Source organism: Rhea pennata, chromosome 4 (genome assembly GCF_028389875.1).
Source record: "Rhea pennata isolate bPtePen1 chromosome 4, bPtePen1.pri, whole genome shotgun sequence".
In the NCBI taxonomy this organism is placed as follows: Eukaryota; Metazoa; Chordata; class Aves; order Rheiformes; family Rheidae; genus Rhea; species Rhea pennata.
This window is the reverse complement of record NC_084666.1, coordinates 58,636,272-58,653,487: the sequence shown is the minus strand read 5'-3', so window position 1 is coordinate 58,653,487 and position 17,216 is coordinate 58,636,272. Positions and strand designations below refer to the sequence as shown.

The following is a 17,216-nucleotide window of genomic DNA, read 5'->3' as shown; positions in this document are numbered from 1 at the left end:
TAATTTAATCTTATTTGTTACAAAACTTAGTTTGTAAGTAGGACTCAGAGCTGAACATGGATGCATGAAAGCCTGTATTGACAGAAAGTAGACCTAACAGGTAGAACTGCTGTGTATGGCAGTGTTTTGCTGACATCAGTGGGCAGCACTTCGGAAAACCCCAAGGATTTTTGGCCATATTCTTGTCCTTCTCAAGGGAGTTTACATAGAATTGTGGCTTGATATTTACATATTACAGTATTCCCAAATAAAACTGACATCAGAATGCTTTAGCTCTGTTGTTCTTAGTAAGTATTTTTCATGCTAATTTGAAGCAACTTCCTTTGATAATCTGTTTATTATATTATGCAATGTAGGTCTTGTACCAGAGGAGACAGAGGAGAGCACTGATGGAGAAGCAAACAATGAAGACAGCAAATTACAGGATCTGCCGCCATGCTGGGGTTTGGACATTGTTTGTGGAAAAGGAACAGATTTCAATTACGGACCTTGGGCTGATAGGCAGAGGTATTATTATGATTTACATCTTCAGTTTTAATCTTCAATTTCTCATTGTTAAGAAAACATTCTGAAGTTTCCATGGTGTGTTTGCTCAGACTTGTAATTGGTAGGAGGCAAACCAGGAAGTCTAAAATAAAGAGTTTTGCCATGAGAGTTTAAGATTAGTAAATTCATCATTGTTTAATGTGTTGGCCTTCCAAAGTTAGGGCCACTCAATGAATTTTTGTTCTTAATTTATAAATATTTTAATTAATATGTTTAATTCCTATTTCTTAGTGAATGGAGTAGTTTTATTAGTTATCAAGTATGTGTACCTAAGAGTGTAATCTTTTACTTGTTTACTTTCTGACTATTGTTCTGAGTAGCTGACTTCTTTGGAGATGCGAATCCACTGTGTATTAAAGAGAAAATTTATAGACCTACAAATCTGGCTAGGAAAATAATGAGGAGAAATCATTTACCACTTGTGGGGAGAATCAACCACTTAATGCAGTCCCCGAAATACTCACTTTTTTAGGTATTTTAGTGACAAGTACTAGGCCAGAACACAACTGTTGTACTTCAGAAGCAAAAGTGAGTTAACTACAGAGGGCTAACTAAGTATTTCTGTTGGAGACAATAGGATTATTTACAGAGTAAAGACTATTAAGTAAAAATGACATGATCAGTGCTTTCTCATTTTTCCCTTACTAGTTACTAGATACTTCTCTTGGCCTCCATTTATCCTCCTGTGAAATTGTTACGATTAACTGTCTCTTAGGAATGTGAGGATGGTGAACCAAGAGTAATCATTACATCTGACAGTGTCTTAGAGTATTTAAAAGAAAATGCCAGTTTACAAGGCAGTGCTTTGCTGGGATCATCAAGTCAGTGAATCATGAATGATAATCTTAGTACTACCAAGAAAGCTAACTCTGTGATGGTATGCTTTTTATAATTTTAAGTGACTAGATAAGAGACAATTTGGTGCTAGTGCGGAGTTTATAGAGGTCATAGGTGTATATATGGGAACACTCACCATGCTAGGGATAGAAGATAGGGTTTTGGAAAGTGTCTGAATGTTTTAGGAGCACAGATCTGTAGAAATTCTGTGGACTTTGTACTTTCAGTTCATATAAGCGCTTCTAGAAATACCAATCTGTAATAGTCCATGTAACAAAATCTTAGGTTTCCACAGGTTGGTGTTAATAAATGTATGTATAATGATTTTTAATTTAAAAAAAAATCTTTAAAGCTGCTACAGTGGTCAGATGCTGGGTGCTCAGAAACTCCTACCCCTCAAATACTCACATCCACCCTTTTGAGAACTATATAAGCTATGCTGTCCATACTCCATTGCTGTGGGTTCCCTTTCAAGTAGTAACATTGAGACTGAGTTTGCAGAAATACAGACCTCATTTCATTCTCATTCTGATGTGCTAAACAGTTTGTATTTTGTATATTTCTGGTCTTTACATCAATTACTTATACGCAAACTCAAGCACAGACAGCTGGCTTCCTATTATGTTCCTGTGGTAGACTGCAAACCGATGCTCAGGAAGAAGAAGAAAAATATAGTTTTCTCGCTTTCTGAACAAAAATATTTCTTTTTTAAATCACTTATAGATTGTTCTTTTATGACTCCTATTCAAAATCGTTTCTTATTGTTAGAATTTGGAGTCTGATTTCAATAATGAGTTGCAAAGCTCCATGCTGTTGAAGACTGAAGATCTTAGGATTCTGAAAGTTTAAACAAATGTTCTTTCTTAGCCTATATGCTGGTTTCTAAAGACTTGGCAACACAGCTCACTGATAAATCATTAAGCGATAAATACATAAGTTTTTTTCCTTCTGTGAATAAAAGTATTTCTTTTTTCTCTTTCACTAGGGATTGCTTGTGGAAGTTTTTCTTCCCACCAGACTACCAAGTTATGAAAGTCTCAGAAATTGCGCAGCCTGGGAAACCAAGACAGATCCTCGCTTTTGAACTGCGGATGAATATTATTGCAGATGCTACTATTGATTTGCTTTTTACCAAAAATAGGGTAAATAATGAAATCTTGTGTAGAAAACAGGTCGTTCCTGTTGTGATTACATTGGGCTTTTCGGTTGTGCATGTCTTCATATGTCTCAGGGATTCGTTACAGGACTATAGTTTTAAAAACTAAGAGACTGTTTTAATCTTTCAGGATTCTGGGTAAACCCTTAAAAGACAAATCCTGGCTGAAATGCATTAATATTTGCTGACTTATTTTAAGTTTCTTCTAAGCTACATCTTAAGCTGTGTCATCTCTTAGTCTTGGGAATAGGTAACCTGTTAAATTTCCTATGCAATCTTTCGTCAGGATGGAGCTTGTCATGATAAAGAGATAATTTCTTCTGATATTAGTGGGGAGAGATGAGTATATATGAGTTTTTTTTTTTTTTCCCCTGTTCATACTTTTAATAACAGAACACGGAGTGATTTCATTCTTCACCTGTTCTCTTCCTTTTTGTGATCTAGCAATCATGTATCATGCATCAGATATCTAGTATCATGGTGCATAGATCATTAGTAATTTTTCTGAAGGCAGGCAAGAAATACTTCAGTTGTTGTATTCTTTAACACGGGAGTTTAGATGTGAATGATAACACTCAGAGGCATAAAATACACTCTGTGTTGAGAGCCTAGTCAAATAATGTTTGGACTTTTTCCTCTCCCTCCCTCCTTTTGCAATATAGGAAACAAATGCTGTACATGTAAATGTTGGTGCAGGATCATATTTGGAAGTAAATATTCCCATGACAGTAAGTGAAAATGGTAAGTTAAGGCTAAACTTAATTTACTTTCTTAATGTTCTTCCTAAATGCTTATGTTAGTTCTTATGACTGAATATCTTGAAGGTTGGACTAAATGATCTCCAGAGGTCCCTTCCAACCTTACTGATTCTATGATTCTATAAAGGAAGAATAACAATTTCCTTGTTCCTTTCACTACAAGATGTTAAAGCACTTACATATATAATTCAGTTACTTCCACATTTTACTTAGGTTTGGAAATGCACATTTAAATCTTGTAACTACTAAAAAGAGTTTAGTTTAACTGTGTATATATTGAATCATATTACACATATTCCGTCAACTTAAAGCAGTAAGGTGTCATGGTGGGATTAATGTAGCAGGTTAACTCTAGAAACGTGTTGAGAAATGTTTAGCTTATAAAAATTAAATTCAGAGATAGTAGTGTATTTAATAAATAAAGAAACAACCCAAGTCCCAAGGTGAAGTTGAGGTAAAGGTGAAGTGTATTTCCTGTATTTACTCATGTTGTTGGCAGATATTGAAGCCCTTTGTTAAATTGTTCTCATTCTCTGGATTTTTTTTGCCTGGCGTATTTGAGTTTTATTCTGCAATTTAAGCCAAGATCTCCAGAGACTGGAGACTACTCTCTTTCCAGACACAGCAAGAAGATTTTGTCATCCTTCCTATATAACCTCTTCATTGACAAATAATAGGGGACAAAATTATCAGTACTAATTCTCACCCTGGTATTTTTGATTGTTAGTGGACTGCTGAAATCACTGGCAGTGTTTATTAAAATATGTGTGCAAATCATGTTCTGAACAACTATGTTAATGCTTTGTTTTTGTCTGCTAGGCTACTCACCTACAATTAAAGGGCAACTTTTACATGTTGATGCCACCAGCAGTATGCAGTACAGGACTCTCTTAGAAGCAGAAATGCTAGCTGTAAGTTTGCATTAATGAGCACAAAGCTTCAATCTTAAAATGACTTTTATTTTAATAAAGAACATTTATTTGGCTGCATCACAGTTCTTTAGATTCTTACACAATGCATGAAGATTGTCTTTGAATGTATTGCACAGAACCTTAATATGTAAGGAACTTAGGTGTGCCTGTAACTACGCATGTCTAACTCCCAGTGGCTTACGTAATGTGTATCCAAAGTTGTGTGTATTGTAAGTGATGGGGGATTTGAGTGTTACTTACAAGTCTTGTCTAATTTATTTACTATATAACTATGCTGCTCATACAGATTTTACGGTAATAAATCATTACAATTGCTAGCTATGCTAGAGAATGTGTTGTGTGTGTGTGTATGTAAATATTGCTATGTACTTAAACTACCTGAAATAAATCTAACACTGTGATTTTTTTGTCTTAGTATTAGCAATGCGTGAGCTGTAGATTTATTTTTTTCACTAGTAGTTAAATAGCATTACTAGTGAGAGACTTTCTTAATGTCTAATTTTTGAACATCATCTGAGTGGTTGAAAATAATACATTCTAAGAGATATCATCTGCGGCATATTGTAAAAAGTGATGCTTTTAATAAAAAGCTTTGGATCATAAATTGCTTAGAGTAGCTACTGTAACAGATGGTAAATTTGTTAAGCAGTATCAGAAGTTCATAATATAACTTTCCAAATAGATGAATATACTAACACTTGACCTTCAGACACAAAAAGACAGAAAGAGAGAGATTAAATTATTAAGGAACTGGAGTGGCCTTCTGTTCATCCCAGCAGGAAAACAGTTTTAATTATTCAGCAGAGTACATGTGTGAACACCGCTGAGCTGCAGAGTCAAGCATTGTCATATTTTCAAGTAACTCTGATGCTTTAATATCTTGTTCACAGTTTCATATTAATGCCAGTTATCCCCGGATATGGAACATGCCACAGAAATGGCAATGTGAACTCGAAGTTTATAAAGCAACTTATCATTTTATCTTTGCTCAGAAAAGCTTCTTTACAGGTAACTACTAAAAAAGATTACTTGGTAAATATTTTTTTCTTTATGATTTCTTTTCCAATTTTGCAAAGGCAAAGCTTTGTTAATAAAAAGGCAGATACTTTGGTTTCACACTTAGGATAACAAATGGTCTCTGGGGGTGAAGTTCTGAATGTCTTTTTTATTGGCAATTACTGTGTAAGTACGTGATATTCTTGTATTTCAGTAGAGATGCTGAATATTTTTCTAGCAGCCAAAACAAATTTGATCTGCAGTTATGTTAAAAAGATATTAAATTTCAAATGAATTTATTTTTACCAGAGTTACTGATTTGTTTAATAGTTATGACCTAAGATATTGATTTCTCTGATGTCTCTCTCATTGGGCTGACTGATTGTCGGCTATTCAGGCTTTAGCTTGTAGCAGTGTTGCTAACAAATGTTTACCAAAAATAAGCCATTTCTGTGGATTTTGGCTGTGTGGAAGAATACACGCATGCAATGCAGTACAGTGTGATGCAGCATCGCTAACCTGTTGCTGAATATTCCAGCTCCAGTAAATAGGAGGAGTGTAGCCACATAAATGTGGCACTGCCTGGGCTAATTAGCCCTGCTGGGAGGAATGATTAATTAGTGTAGGCACAGTGCCTTGCTAATAAAGTTATCCTCCTTGTGAGGCCTGAGAGATTACCTGCATAGCGCTGTGGTACGCACCATAGTCTACCAGTATATTTGGAGTTAATTTATGAGCTTCTACAGCAACACTGTGTTGCTGTATTAGATGTGGTGGTGGAAAACATTACAATGTACTCATTTCAGAGTAGAAGGATGGAAAACAATGAAAAAAATTTGGAAATCCTATGTTTAGGTAACTTTGTTGCCCCTGATCACAACCAAACTCATAGAAAACATAATTAAAACTGTGATACTCCAATTTAAAAAGCAATAGAGAAATGGGAGATGGGTTCACAGCAAGTAGTTGTGGAATGTCTGCCTGAGAAACTACTATTATGTATTGTTTTCCTCATTTTCATTTTCTGTAAAGGAACAAATGGTTAATATTTACAATTTATGAAAAGCTAGGTTAATTTAAAAGAAATCTCGTACTTGATTGTTATTAACTTGTCTTTTATTGCTTTATGTAATTTTAGATTTGATCCAAGACTGGTCTAGTGATAGTGCACCTGATATTTTTTCATTTGTTCCTTATATGTGGAACTTCAAAGTCATGTTTCATCAATTTGAGATGATTTGGGCAGCAAATCAACATAACTGGATTGACTGTTCTACCAAACAACAAGAAAATGGTGAGGTCATTTATTTTTTTTTCCTTTGGAAGAAGAATACACAAGTGACCAAACTTGTAAGACTTCTACCAAAAAACATGCATTCAGTGATAAATACCCATTTTTACCACCAGTGGTACACATAAGCCATCCAAAAACCACTGTAAATCCTAACCTGTTTTGTACAAGTGTATCCTTCTTCTGAGAAATGTAGCTCTAGATAATGTTTTAGCGTTCATTTTTAAGGACCCTCTCTGAATCTTTGATTGAATATAATAGTTTGCAGACAGCAACCATCAGGTGTTCAGTTCTTCTGGTAAACTAAAGCTTAAACGTAGAAAAGGATTGTTTTAGAGTAGTGTTCAAAAAATACCGTTTTAACTTTATATTATTAGAAATATCTGCTCTCTGTTCATTTCAGAATAGGAGATAACAGAGTAGACATAACTAAAGGATACATTTCAGGATGCCAGAACTTTATTATGTTTGGTTTGATGCCTACATATTTTAATGATATGCACTGTGCTAGAATCTAATCATTTCAATATGAAGATCGTGGATTAAAAAATCATGTTAAGTCATGGACTTGTGTTAAGGTTCACTGTTTCATCAGAATCCTGAGGGACTCTCAACATGTGTTTTCTTGTTCAAAAATTGATGTGGAGCAATAAAGTCACGAGATATTAGCTGCAGGTTTTTTTCTGCCTGCTTGCAATTTAATTTTGCTAAGTACCGTGTCTTCCTCTAAAGGACAAACCAAGGGGAGTGAATAATTTCAGAATAATGAAGTATGTACTCTGAATACACAGTGGTTAAAATGACAGTTTCCTTTGTCATGAGTTCCTGAATACATTTTCCTTAATTCTACCTATATATGTTTGATAATTTGCCTCAGAACAGATAAGGGAGAAATTTTGACAGATTTGTATGATTGTTTTTTTTCTTCTTCTCTTGCAGTTTATCTGGCAGCTTGTGGAGAAACATTAAACATTGTTTTCTCTCTGCCTTTCACTGACTTTGTTCCAACCACATGCAATACTAGATTCTCTTTAAGGGTAAGTAGCTTCCGTACCTTTTCTCCTTTTTCAGTCCCTCAAAGAAGAATACTCTTTCACTATCTGTTTGTATAACTGTTCTTTAAGTAACTCAGGACTAAATGGTCTTCCTTGCTTTCATGAAGCATTCAATCATAGGCTGTTTTGATTTTATTATTTATATTTTATATGTAATATACAATGTATATATATTTATATACAAATAAAATACTATATATATAAAAAATACAACCACATTTTACATACATATATATATGTATACATACATACACAAGTACAGTGTATATACATATACACATACATGAAAATATGTAAAAATATAGAAAAATATATATAACTATATAAAACATATATTAAATATATATATATACTTTATACTTTTTTTTAACCATGTGTGTATGTATTCTTTCACTTAGAGTCTATTCCCATCTACTGACAGCATGAATATGCATTCATATTTAAAAGTACAAATTAATTCTGGGTTGAGTATCCCAAACCATTTTGGAAAGCCATCTTAGGTATTTTTAGGAGGTTCTGTAAAACAAATAATGGTGGTAGGGTGTTTTTAGCAAATGTAATATTCTTTGAAGGACTGCACTTTATCATCATCTCTAAAACAAACAGCGTATGGCTAGCAAAAAGCCCCAACCAGCCAATGAAACAATAAAACCCCAGACGAACTCCTACATATAAACATATATGATATTGGTAATTTAGTAGTAGAGAAAGCAATGGTTTATTAAAATACATATGTATGAAGATATGTATTTTACATATATATGAACTGTGGTTTAGTTGAGGTGTAGGGTAGTCTTGGGCTAGTCATTTAGCTTTTATATTAAAGCTTGAACTGCATTAGAGCAGAGATACCTAAAAGCCATGCCCCTGTGTTTTATAGCTTGCTATGATGTGTTATGTGCAAGTTATTGAACTAGTAACTGTTAAGAATTTACAGAGCTCTTGGGTTTGTATTTGAGATTGGTGGGAGCTATAGTCAGCAGTCATGTGAAAATCTAGATTTCTTCCCTCACTTTGCTATGAAGTGAAGATACTGGAACCTATGAGCACGTGAATGTTAGGAGCATTATGCCTAAAGTGAACGTAAATAAAATTTTCTGTGGTTGATGTTTGATTATAGGGAGAAGATGTTGATCTTCACTTGTATCTACCAGATTGCCATCCTAGTAAATATTCCCTTTTTATGTTGGTGAAAGATTGTCAGCCTAATAAAATAAGTCCTGAATCTTGTATTTCTGCTGAATGTCAAAGTGGTCAGAAAACAGGCAAACCCAAATGGAGGAACATTACCCAAGAAGAGTGAGTTTCATTGTGATATATATTTGTGTATTTATATTGACTCTTCATATTTTTATTTTGTTTGTGGAGAAAGCAACTTAAAATGTTAATAGAAAATATTCAATGGAACAATCGTACTTCTAATAAAAGTCTGATGTCTCTTTCTGCAAGGGCTGGCTGGGTTGAATGCTGGACAGTCCCAAGTGTTGTGTTTACAATTGACTACTCGTGGCACCCAATTTATCCGCAAAAGGCAGATGAACAGTTAAAACAGTCTTGTAAGTGGCACTTCTATTTTCTTATTTAGGATGTTTAATTTCAAAGCTGCTGTGACTTTGTTGGATCTGATTGCAAACTAGGAAAAATTAATTTTGAGCCAAATTATCAGTTCTTGTCAAACAGGATCTTTAATCGAAAGTGTTTTTAAAACAGACAATACCACTTCTGGTGCAAAACTTTGGAAAGTGCCCCAGTTCCCTGTGTATAAAGAGGATACTGTCTATAATTAATTTCTCCCTGTACTTGACAAAGTGGGTCTCTAAAATGAGTTGTTGCACAAAATAAAACACTGCTTAATATATTAAACATGAAGTACAACATTTTTGGCACTATCATATTACTTAGCATTTCTAACCTTTTTCTCTTTAGATTTTGTGACAGTCTCGTGATTTTAGTGTATAAATACACTATATACATATGACAGCATTGTCTTGTCTTTTTAAATAGAAATGGAGCATTTCATTGTAGCTAGGACCATTAAAGTGAACCATGACGATCAGCTAAGACCTGTGGCCAAATGAAATAATTCATATATACACGATTGGAAAAAAATTGTTTTTGAAGCTATATGATACTTAAACACAGGGGCAAATATAGGTTATAGTAACTGGAGCAGGAAGGGTATAGCAAGTTAATGGGGTTAGAGTCTTCCAGATTGAGATGGTGAAAGAAGAATCAATGAAGGAGAGGTAGTAGAAGAATAAACAGGACTAATTTGAATGGATCTCAATGCACAAGTGTTAGAAAACATGAGACTAGATAAGGATTTTTAGGTTTTAAGTTTGAACAGTTTAAAAAGGCTCAGACTTAAGGGGATGAAACAAGAGTAAGAAAGATTCACCTTGGACGCGTTTAAATGTCCTTATGAGACTGTGGGTCAGTTTCTATGTCAAATTTGCATACTTCAAAATTTGGAAACATTTATTTGTAATCCTAGCAATTGAACCTGAATTTAAAACTTTGTATATGTGCAGATAATTTTCCGTGCAAATTCTTTGCTGATTCTTTCGATGAATAACCCAGAATAGTCAAGCTCACTTCTACAGTTATTTTTAATCTCTGATGCTGACAAAGAGTGTGTGTTAGTGAGGGTGCTGTAGCATCTTTATTTCCTTTTGTGTCAGTTGATACGACTCTGTAAATCCCTAAGAAACAAATACGTTGCATAATGAGATGCAATTTCCAAATAAGTGGTCATCTCACTGTGTCACTTTGCAGATAACAGTGCAAGTGCAGAATAAGCATTATAGACAATAATGGTAAATTAAAGACTTGAAAGATTTGGTGGCCACATGTGTGTATTCACTGTAGTTCCACATGTGCTAGTTCTTCTAGTTAAACTAGTACCTGGAATCTTACTCCATCTAGAACAATCATTTTGTGTTTTTCCCATAAAGTTTTTTACTTCTCAGCAATCAGTTTACATACCAAAAGCACTTTCATTTATTCACTTCCTTCTCCTGGCCTTTCCTCACTTAAAAAGACAAAGCACTTTTATCCCCCCAACTCTAAATAAAAAGAAGGAATAGGTAAATAAGTTTTAATTTTGCTAGCTGTTCCATGACTGGAGTAATTGAATTGTCTGAGATGAAATTTTGGCCTACAGAGCCATTGGTTAGTTCAGAACAGATTCTTAATATAACCTTTCCAGTATTCCTGTTTATTTACTTTTGTTTATTTTGCAGCAGCTTTGTGGTTGTGGGAAATCTGCTATACTGCGATAAAAACATATCTTTGTTTAACTTGAAAAACGAGATAAATAAATTGAAATATTTTTCTTAACTAGAGATTTTCTCTTGCATAATCCATATTTACTAAAATACTTCAGACCTCACTCCTCATAGTTACTGGATGTGAAAAACCTGTTCTATATTGTAGAAGTGTTACCATAATTATAAAATCCATATTAGAATGCCACAAATAGTTTTAGATTTAACATATTTGTATTTGCAGAATTTTGTCTATCAGAAGCCTAACTGATTTCCTTTTTCGTTCACTTCCAAGTGTCAGAAATGGAAGAAACAATGTTATCTGTGCTAAGGCCATCGCAGAAAACAGCCGACAGTGTCATCTCATCTCCCACCGCTTCAACACGCCTTCCCATTGATCCCTCAGAGCTGCCCCCTGACAAGCTCCACGTGGAACTTGAACTCTCCCCGGATTCTCAAATAACCCTGTATGGACCCCTGCTGAAAGCCTTTCTGTGTGTAAAGGTAGGAATAAGAACCCAACTTGTTAAATCTATGGATGGCCCTATGTAGGAAAGGGAAGCAGTTAGTTTGAAGCAGAAAATTAGAATTCAGTATGCAGGGGATATGAATTTAGATGAAAGGTTTTTGTAAGACTAATTTGAAATGACTTCATTTGGTAATGTGATATAGCTGGGATGAATTCAGTTGGCAGAGGCTCATGAGAAGGCTTATAATGTGTATGTAGAGGCCTATATCAACATAATTTTCCTTTCAAGAAGGAGTATATATTCCTGTCTTCATGTACAGAAAACTTCTTTGGCTTTTGCAGACTTTCAGGGCTTCTTTGTAAATTAACAGTAGCTATTAAAAAAAAAAAAAAAGAGTTATGACTGGTGCTTGTGTTAACAACCACTATTATGCAAAAGTGTAGCAGAATCCTTACTGTCAGTGCATCTTTAAGTTCTGCAGTGTCCTCTGTGTTTTGATTTAATGAAATTTCTGGAATTCCGAAGAGCATAGGGAGGAATGGGGAAGGATGTAAGGATAAACGTCATTTAAAAAGTTTCTTCAATGGATATATAAAATTATTTTTCATCCTTTCATCTTTTTCTTGATGTCAAGCTTTTATACTTTAAAATTGTTGTATATATTGCTTATCTCCCATTCTCTTCCATTACTGATCTTCAGGGGTGGAGAGAAGGTGAGAAACAATTTATTCCTCTGCCCCAGCAGAAGGAAAGGTGATTAATCTTGTCACTTTGATTTGGCTAACAAGGAAATACTTTTTTTTTTTTTTTTTTTTTTATGGTCTGCTTCAGTCTAGGAGGTCTAGGCTAAAATAGCATTTTTGGAGGCTTTCATTGTGGGTCAGAGGATGAGGAATTGTCTAAGGCAGGTGATCGCTGTCAGGACCCACACTGAAACAGTAATTTTTAACAGTTTACTTAAAGACATTGCACATACATGGAGAATAGCAGAAAATGTTAAGTTTTTGTATGGTATAGGATTTTGCAAATACACCCTTTTTTATGTTGCCATTAAAATAAGAATGAAAAAAAATTAGGCTACTGTGAGATATCTTGAAAATCTTCTGTTTCCTTTGATATGTCCCATAGTTGCACCCATGTTTGGCATAATGTTAATGAATTCTTTATTGAGTTTTTTTTCCCAGCCCATAAATTCATGCAGTGCTTCTGTCTTTCTGTAACAATTTCCTCCTTCCTCAGCACCCCTTTTCTTCTGGCGGTATATATAGACAGTGCTATGTTAGAGCCCTTGTTTCTATGACACTTAAATTTTTGACCACAGGTGCAGATTTCTCAGGTTAAAACGAGCTTTTATCTTCTAAGACTCAAGAGAAAATTTACATGAATAATTCTTTTTCCGGAAGAAAAAGTGTTTGTTTTAATGTTTTTGTCACTTGAATTTACATATTTTTTTCTTTCCCCTAGCTGTACTGACAGCATCTGTTACCTATTAGATTTCTGGTTTTGTTAACGTTTGTTTTCCTGCCTAGTGGCTAGATAGACTTCATCTTTTTTTATGCATGTGGGAGAGACTCCTCCTCACATGCATGTGCGCTGTTCGTGAAATTTTATTAAGCTTTTTTGTCCTTGGGGGCAGTTTTTCCGGTGTAACGCTCTGCTTCTTACTGGAGGCTTTACGGACCGCGAAGGAGCGAGCATGGGTGCCAGGGTGCCCTGCGAAAGGTGCGAGAGCAGTGAGCTGGCCGCCTGCTTAGCACCATCTGCTGGCACCTGGCCGATTTCCAGCAGCACCGAGCCCCCCACTTTGCCCCTTGCTGGAAGCAGAGCATGTGAGCTGTGCTTAACCTTTGAGGGATTTTGTTATGACCCTCAAACGGTACTTCGTTCATACACAGCATGATAACGCTGAAAATACTTTAGAGGCACAGTTTGCGATAGAAAAGTTACATGTCCAAAGGAGTCGTCGTTTCAAGTCTGATGATGGACCTGCCTTTTCTACAGAGTTTTTTCAAGGGCTGGAATACTTTGAAATCACTTTATTGTGTTGTATGCTTCCTCTTTGCTTGCTCTGAGGACTTGCACTTAGACAAGAATGAAAATGAAGGCAAATGAGACTTAGAAAGGAAAGAGGGGAGCAGTAAACTTCAAGCCTATTTGTTTGATCTTCAGTCTAGTGCTCATTGTCCGTGTCCTAGAAATCATCATTGGAGTTTATAGTAGGTGGAGCATTTCTGTCATTGTGGGAAGCTGGGGCACTACGTTACTCTCTGTGAATGAACGAGGGAGCAGCACTGGTGTCTGTGTCAAACCTCCTTTGGTTGGAAAGGTTTTTGCTCCAACCCTTCTAATGCTGTATTAACGCTAAGATACAATTTGTTAGAACTTGCATCATCTGGAAAATTCTTCTTGAGAGACTTAATTTGTTCATTAATTTTATTATTATATAGGTGTAACCTTTCTTGGGGGAGGGGATGATCTGCTGGGGGAAAATGACCAAGTATGAGAAATCTGATTCTGATGCACTTTGTGTAAAACACTGTAAGTGGATTTTTTAATGATGGATTTTTTTTGCTTCCTAGTAGAATTTGACAAAGTTTTTTGGTCTTGGATACCTGAGTGAGAGTTGGCTTAGAAACAAAGTTGGATTTCAGATCCAAGGGGAAATGTTTATGAATGAGTATTTTAGAAGAACGTTTAAGGTTCTTAAATCTTCTGATAAGTCTCAGAAGAGTGCATGAAAGATGGTGTTCTGCATTCATTCCAAGTTATCTATCTTTTATCTTCCAAGTTACCTTTTAAAGAGACAAAGTCTCTTTAAAAACATGAATAGTAGTGTTTCAGAATAGTTATTTGTACTGCATATGTCTAGAATATGGTTACTTTGAGAACTTTTGAAAGCCCCTCTCCTGCAAAGCACATGACCTAAATTTGCACTTAAATTATACATGTAATAAAAAAGGACCTTTCTTTCATAAAAAGAAAAATTACATATGTTTCTTCACCTGTAATTATATCTTTACTGCTTATTTTCTGGGAGACTAACTTTACAGAAAAACTCTGGATTTGTATTTCATTTTATTGCCTGTGTATTTTTATTTTGTTTTCCATGTGATAATAGCAAATAATTTCTTTTCTCAGGAAAATTATTTTGGAGAAGATGACATGTACACTGATTTTGAAGAAGTTATTTCAAGTCCTGTTTTGTCACTGTCGACATCTTCAAGCTCTGGATGGACAGCTGTTGGAGTGGAAAATGACAAAAAAGAAAATGAAAGTTCAGTCAAGCCAGTTCACCCTCTTACTTTGCGTCCGTGGGATATTACTGTGCTTGTTAATTTGTACAAAGTGCATGGACGATTACCAGTTGTAAGTGCCTTGGAATCTTAAAATATTTTGCTTCATTTAACTTTTCTGTTGTAGAACCTGGAGTTAAATTTCATTTCTTGCAGCTATTAAGGGAAGCTTGCAGTGTTAGGGAAGATGCTCTCTAAACTGTGAGTAAACTTTTCACTGAAATTTTGGCCATCTGAAACAATTTGAGACAAAATTAGTTTATCTGGAAGACAGAACTGGACTTTTTTTGTATGATTTTATTCAACGAACTTGATTTTGTGTGATCAGTACATGATTTCTCTGATAATTAGCAGAGCTGCCTTCTGATGTTGCATTCTGCATTAGCAGCAACTACAACATATGGGTTCACCCAAATGAGTTTGAATTGCGGTTTGTGTGGTTATGTCAGAAGGATTTTGAAGTTGCACAAACTTCTTAAGTAAGAAGTGGAGGAAAAGTAGCATACTTACCACTTAAACCTTTGCTTCTAATCTGAGAATTTCAACAGTGGATGTGTTTGATTTTTATTTTAGCACTGCAGTCCAGATGGACCTGAATGTCCTACAGCCTTCTTGGAAAGGTTGTGTTTTGAGATGAAGAAGGGATTTAGGGAAACAATGCTTCAACTTGTACTGTCTCCAGTGAATTTATTTCTGAATGACAGCTATCAGGTAATAAGTTGATTTTTGTTTGTATATTGGGGAAGCTGTGATGATCATAAAACTGAATTCTGTTTTGATCAGAACTTTCCTGTTGCACACACAGAAGATTTATTAAGGATCATGAATTGCAAGAAGCATTGAAGAAAATTTTGATGCATCCTTTTTTTAATCTCTATTTCTCACTATCTTGCATTTCTAGAGAAAGTGCATAGAATAGAAGATTGTATTTTCTTAAATTTTCTTTAAACCTTTCTGGGGAAGATGGTCTCAGGAAGTCAGAGTAGTATTCAGATTGGTCTTAGAACTATTGAGTAAATTTTAAAAACATTTTTAAAATCTCAACATGTCTGATCACATCTAAATTTTGTGCAATGGCTAGAAGACAACTAAAGATGTTTCACTTTTTTGAAGTATATTTTTTATAGCTACACAGGCTAGTAAATAAAACAACTGCATCTTTTTGCACAGTTTCTGTGACTTTTATTGGCATAAATTGCACAGCTCGGTCTGTATCTTATAGTTGATACTGTTACTGCCAGTGATCTTCCTCACTTCTTGGAGAGTGGGGATAGCTGGGAGTCATGAGCCATACTTTGGAAATAACTGATGAGACAAAGATGGGTACTGTTATTTGTAGCTTGTCAGCTAGCTGTGTACTACTTTGCTCTAATTAGTAAGCTTACAGAAATTGCATGTATGGATGAATTAGCTCAGTGAGAGTTTTGGACTGAAGTTTGTTGACACAAGGAATGACTCGTAAGCAGTCGGAGCTGTTATTTTGCTTAAGCACACACTGGTTATATTAAGAGTATTACAATACTCAGTCTGTGTCTTTCAGATTATTTTCAGTCCCTGTATTCGGATTATGTTGCTGTCAATGACATAGAATGTAAATTCTGTGTCAGTTCATGCACTTCCTAGTCTTTTGAGCTAGAATATTGTATATAGATGAAGATGCGTATCTATTTCATTCCTTTTTGTGAGCAAGGTAATGAAAGGAGAGTTGATCAATGCTTGTTTAAACTTCCAAATTTGGACCCAGTCCCGTAGGCACAAAAATACTTTAAATATAACAGCTGGTTACAGACTGGCTAAAAGAGACTATAAATGAAAGGGAAGAAATAATAAACTTGATGGCAAAAAGTTAAATGATATCCTTGGAGGTTGAATGTTAGCCCTCACGTTTTTGAGATATTACCTTATTAACCTCTAATTGGTAAATAATAAATCCCTGATTACAATGCGGAACTTAAACACATTTATTTTGGTTGCAACTCTGCAGTTATCTGTAGTAATAATCTTAAAAAATTGATGATATGAAGTCGCAGGAATTGCAAGTGAATAATCTTTCTAGGAATAATAGAACCATTCTTTGAGAGAGTTGACAGAAATGGATGAAACAGTAGCATGTTGGCAGACGCAATTCAGTTTAGTTCTAAGCTTTTGTCAGGAGTTGGGTATATGTTTGTTGTGTAGGGCTTGTTTTTCATTTGGATGAGGTTGTCAGCAGGTGCAATGTAAGTCAATGAGAATTATGGTTTGAACATATAGATCATTATGTAGTGAAAAATTACTTTTTAAGAATTTACCATTTGGATATCCAAGTCTGCTGGAAGGCTTTTTGTATTTTCTGTTTATCCTATGAGGGCTTCAAGCTTTTGAATGGCTGCTTATTTAAGAATATCATGTTCTGTGTATAAGGCACTTAAGGGTTGTTCAAGCCTATAAGTTAATTACTGTGTTGTAGCACGTATATAGAAGGAAGTAGAAATGAGGTTGAAGGCATAACCTTGTTTTTTGGGGCTTTATTTTTAAAGATGTAATTTCAAAGTTGTGAGACTTTTATCATGGAGTTTTTTCATGATATTCTTATTAATTTGTATACAATATAAATGTATGTGTGCATGTATGTAT

At 34.9% G+C, this 17,216-nt stretch overlaps 1 protein-coding gene across 10 annotated transcripts in view; it reads left to right on the top strand.

The window, feature by feature from the left end:
• Positions 1-17,216, top strand: part of BLTP1 (bridge-like lipid transfer protein family member 1) — a 125,362-nt gene that overhangs the window by 28,819 nt on the left and 79,327 nt on the right. For all 10 annotated transcript variants that reach the window (XM_062573999.1, XM_062574000.1, XM_062574006.1 and 7 more), the window contains exons 10-21: positions 357-507; positions 2,369-2,525; positions 3,202-3,280; positions 4,117-4,208; positions 5,120-5,237; positions 6,364-6,519; positions 7,456-7,553; positions 8,692-8,870; positions 9,021-9,127; positions 11,133-11,341; positions 14,446-14,673; positions 15,174-15,311. In XM_062573999.1, coding sequence (XP_062429983.1) covers positions 357-507; positions 2,369-2,525; positions 3,202-3,280; positions 4,117-4,208; positions 5,120-5,237; positions 6,364-6,519; positions 7,456-7,553; positions 8,692-8,870; positions 9,021-9,127; positions 11,133-11,341; positions 14,446-14,673; positions 15,174-15,311 — 1,712 coding nt within the window. The remainder of the gene's footprint in view (positions 1-356; positions 508-2,368; positions 2,526-3,201; positions 3,281-4,116; positions 4,209-5,119; positions 5,238-6,363; positions 6,520-7,455; positions 7,554-8,691; positions 8,871-9,020; positions 9,128-11,132; positions 11,342-14,445; positions 14,674-15,173; positions 15,312-17,216) is intronic.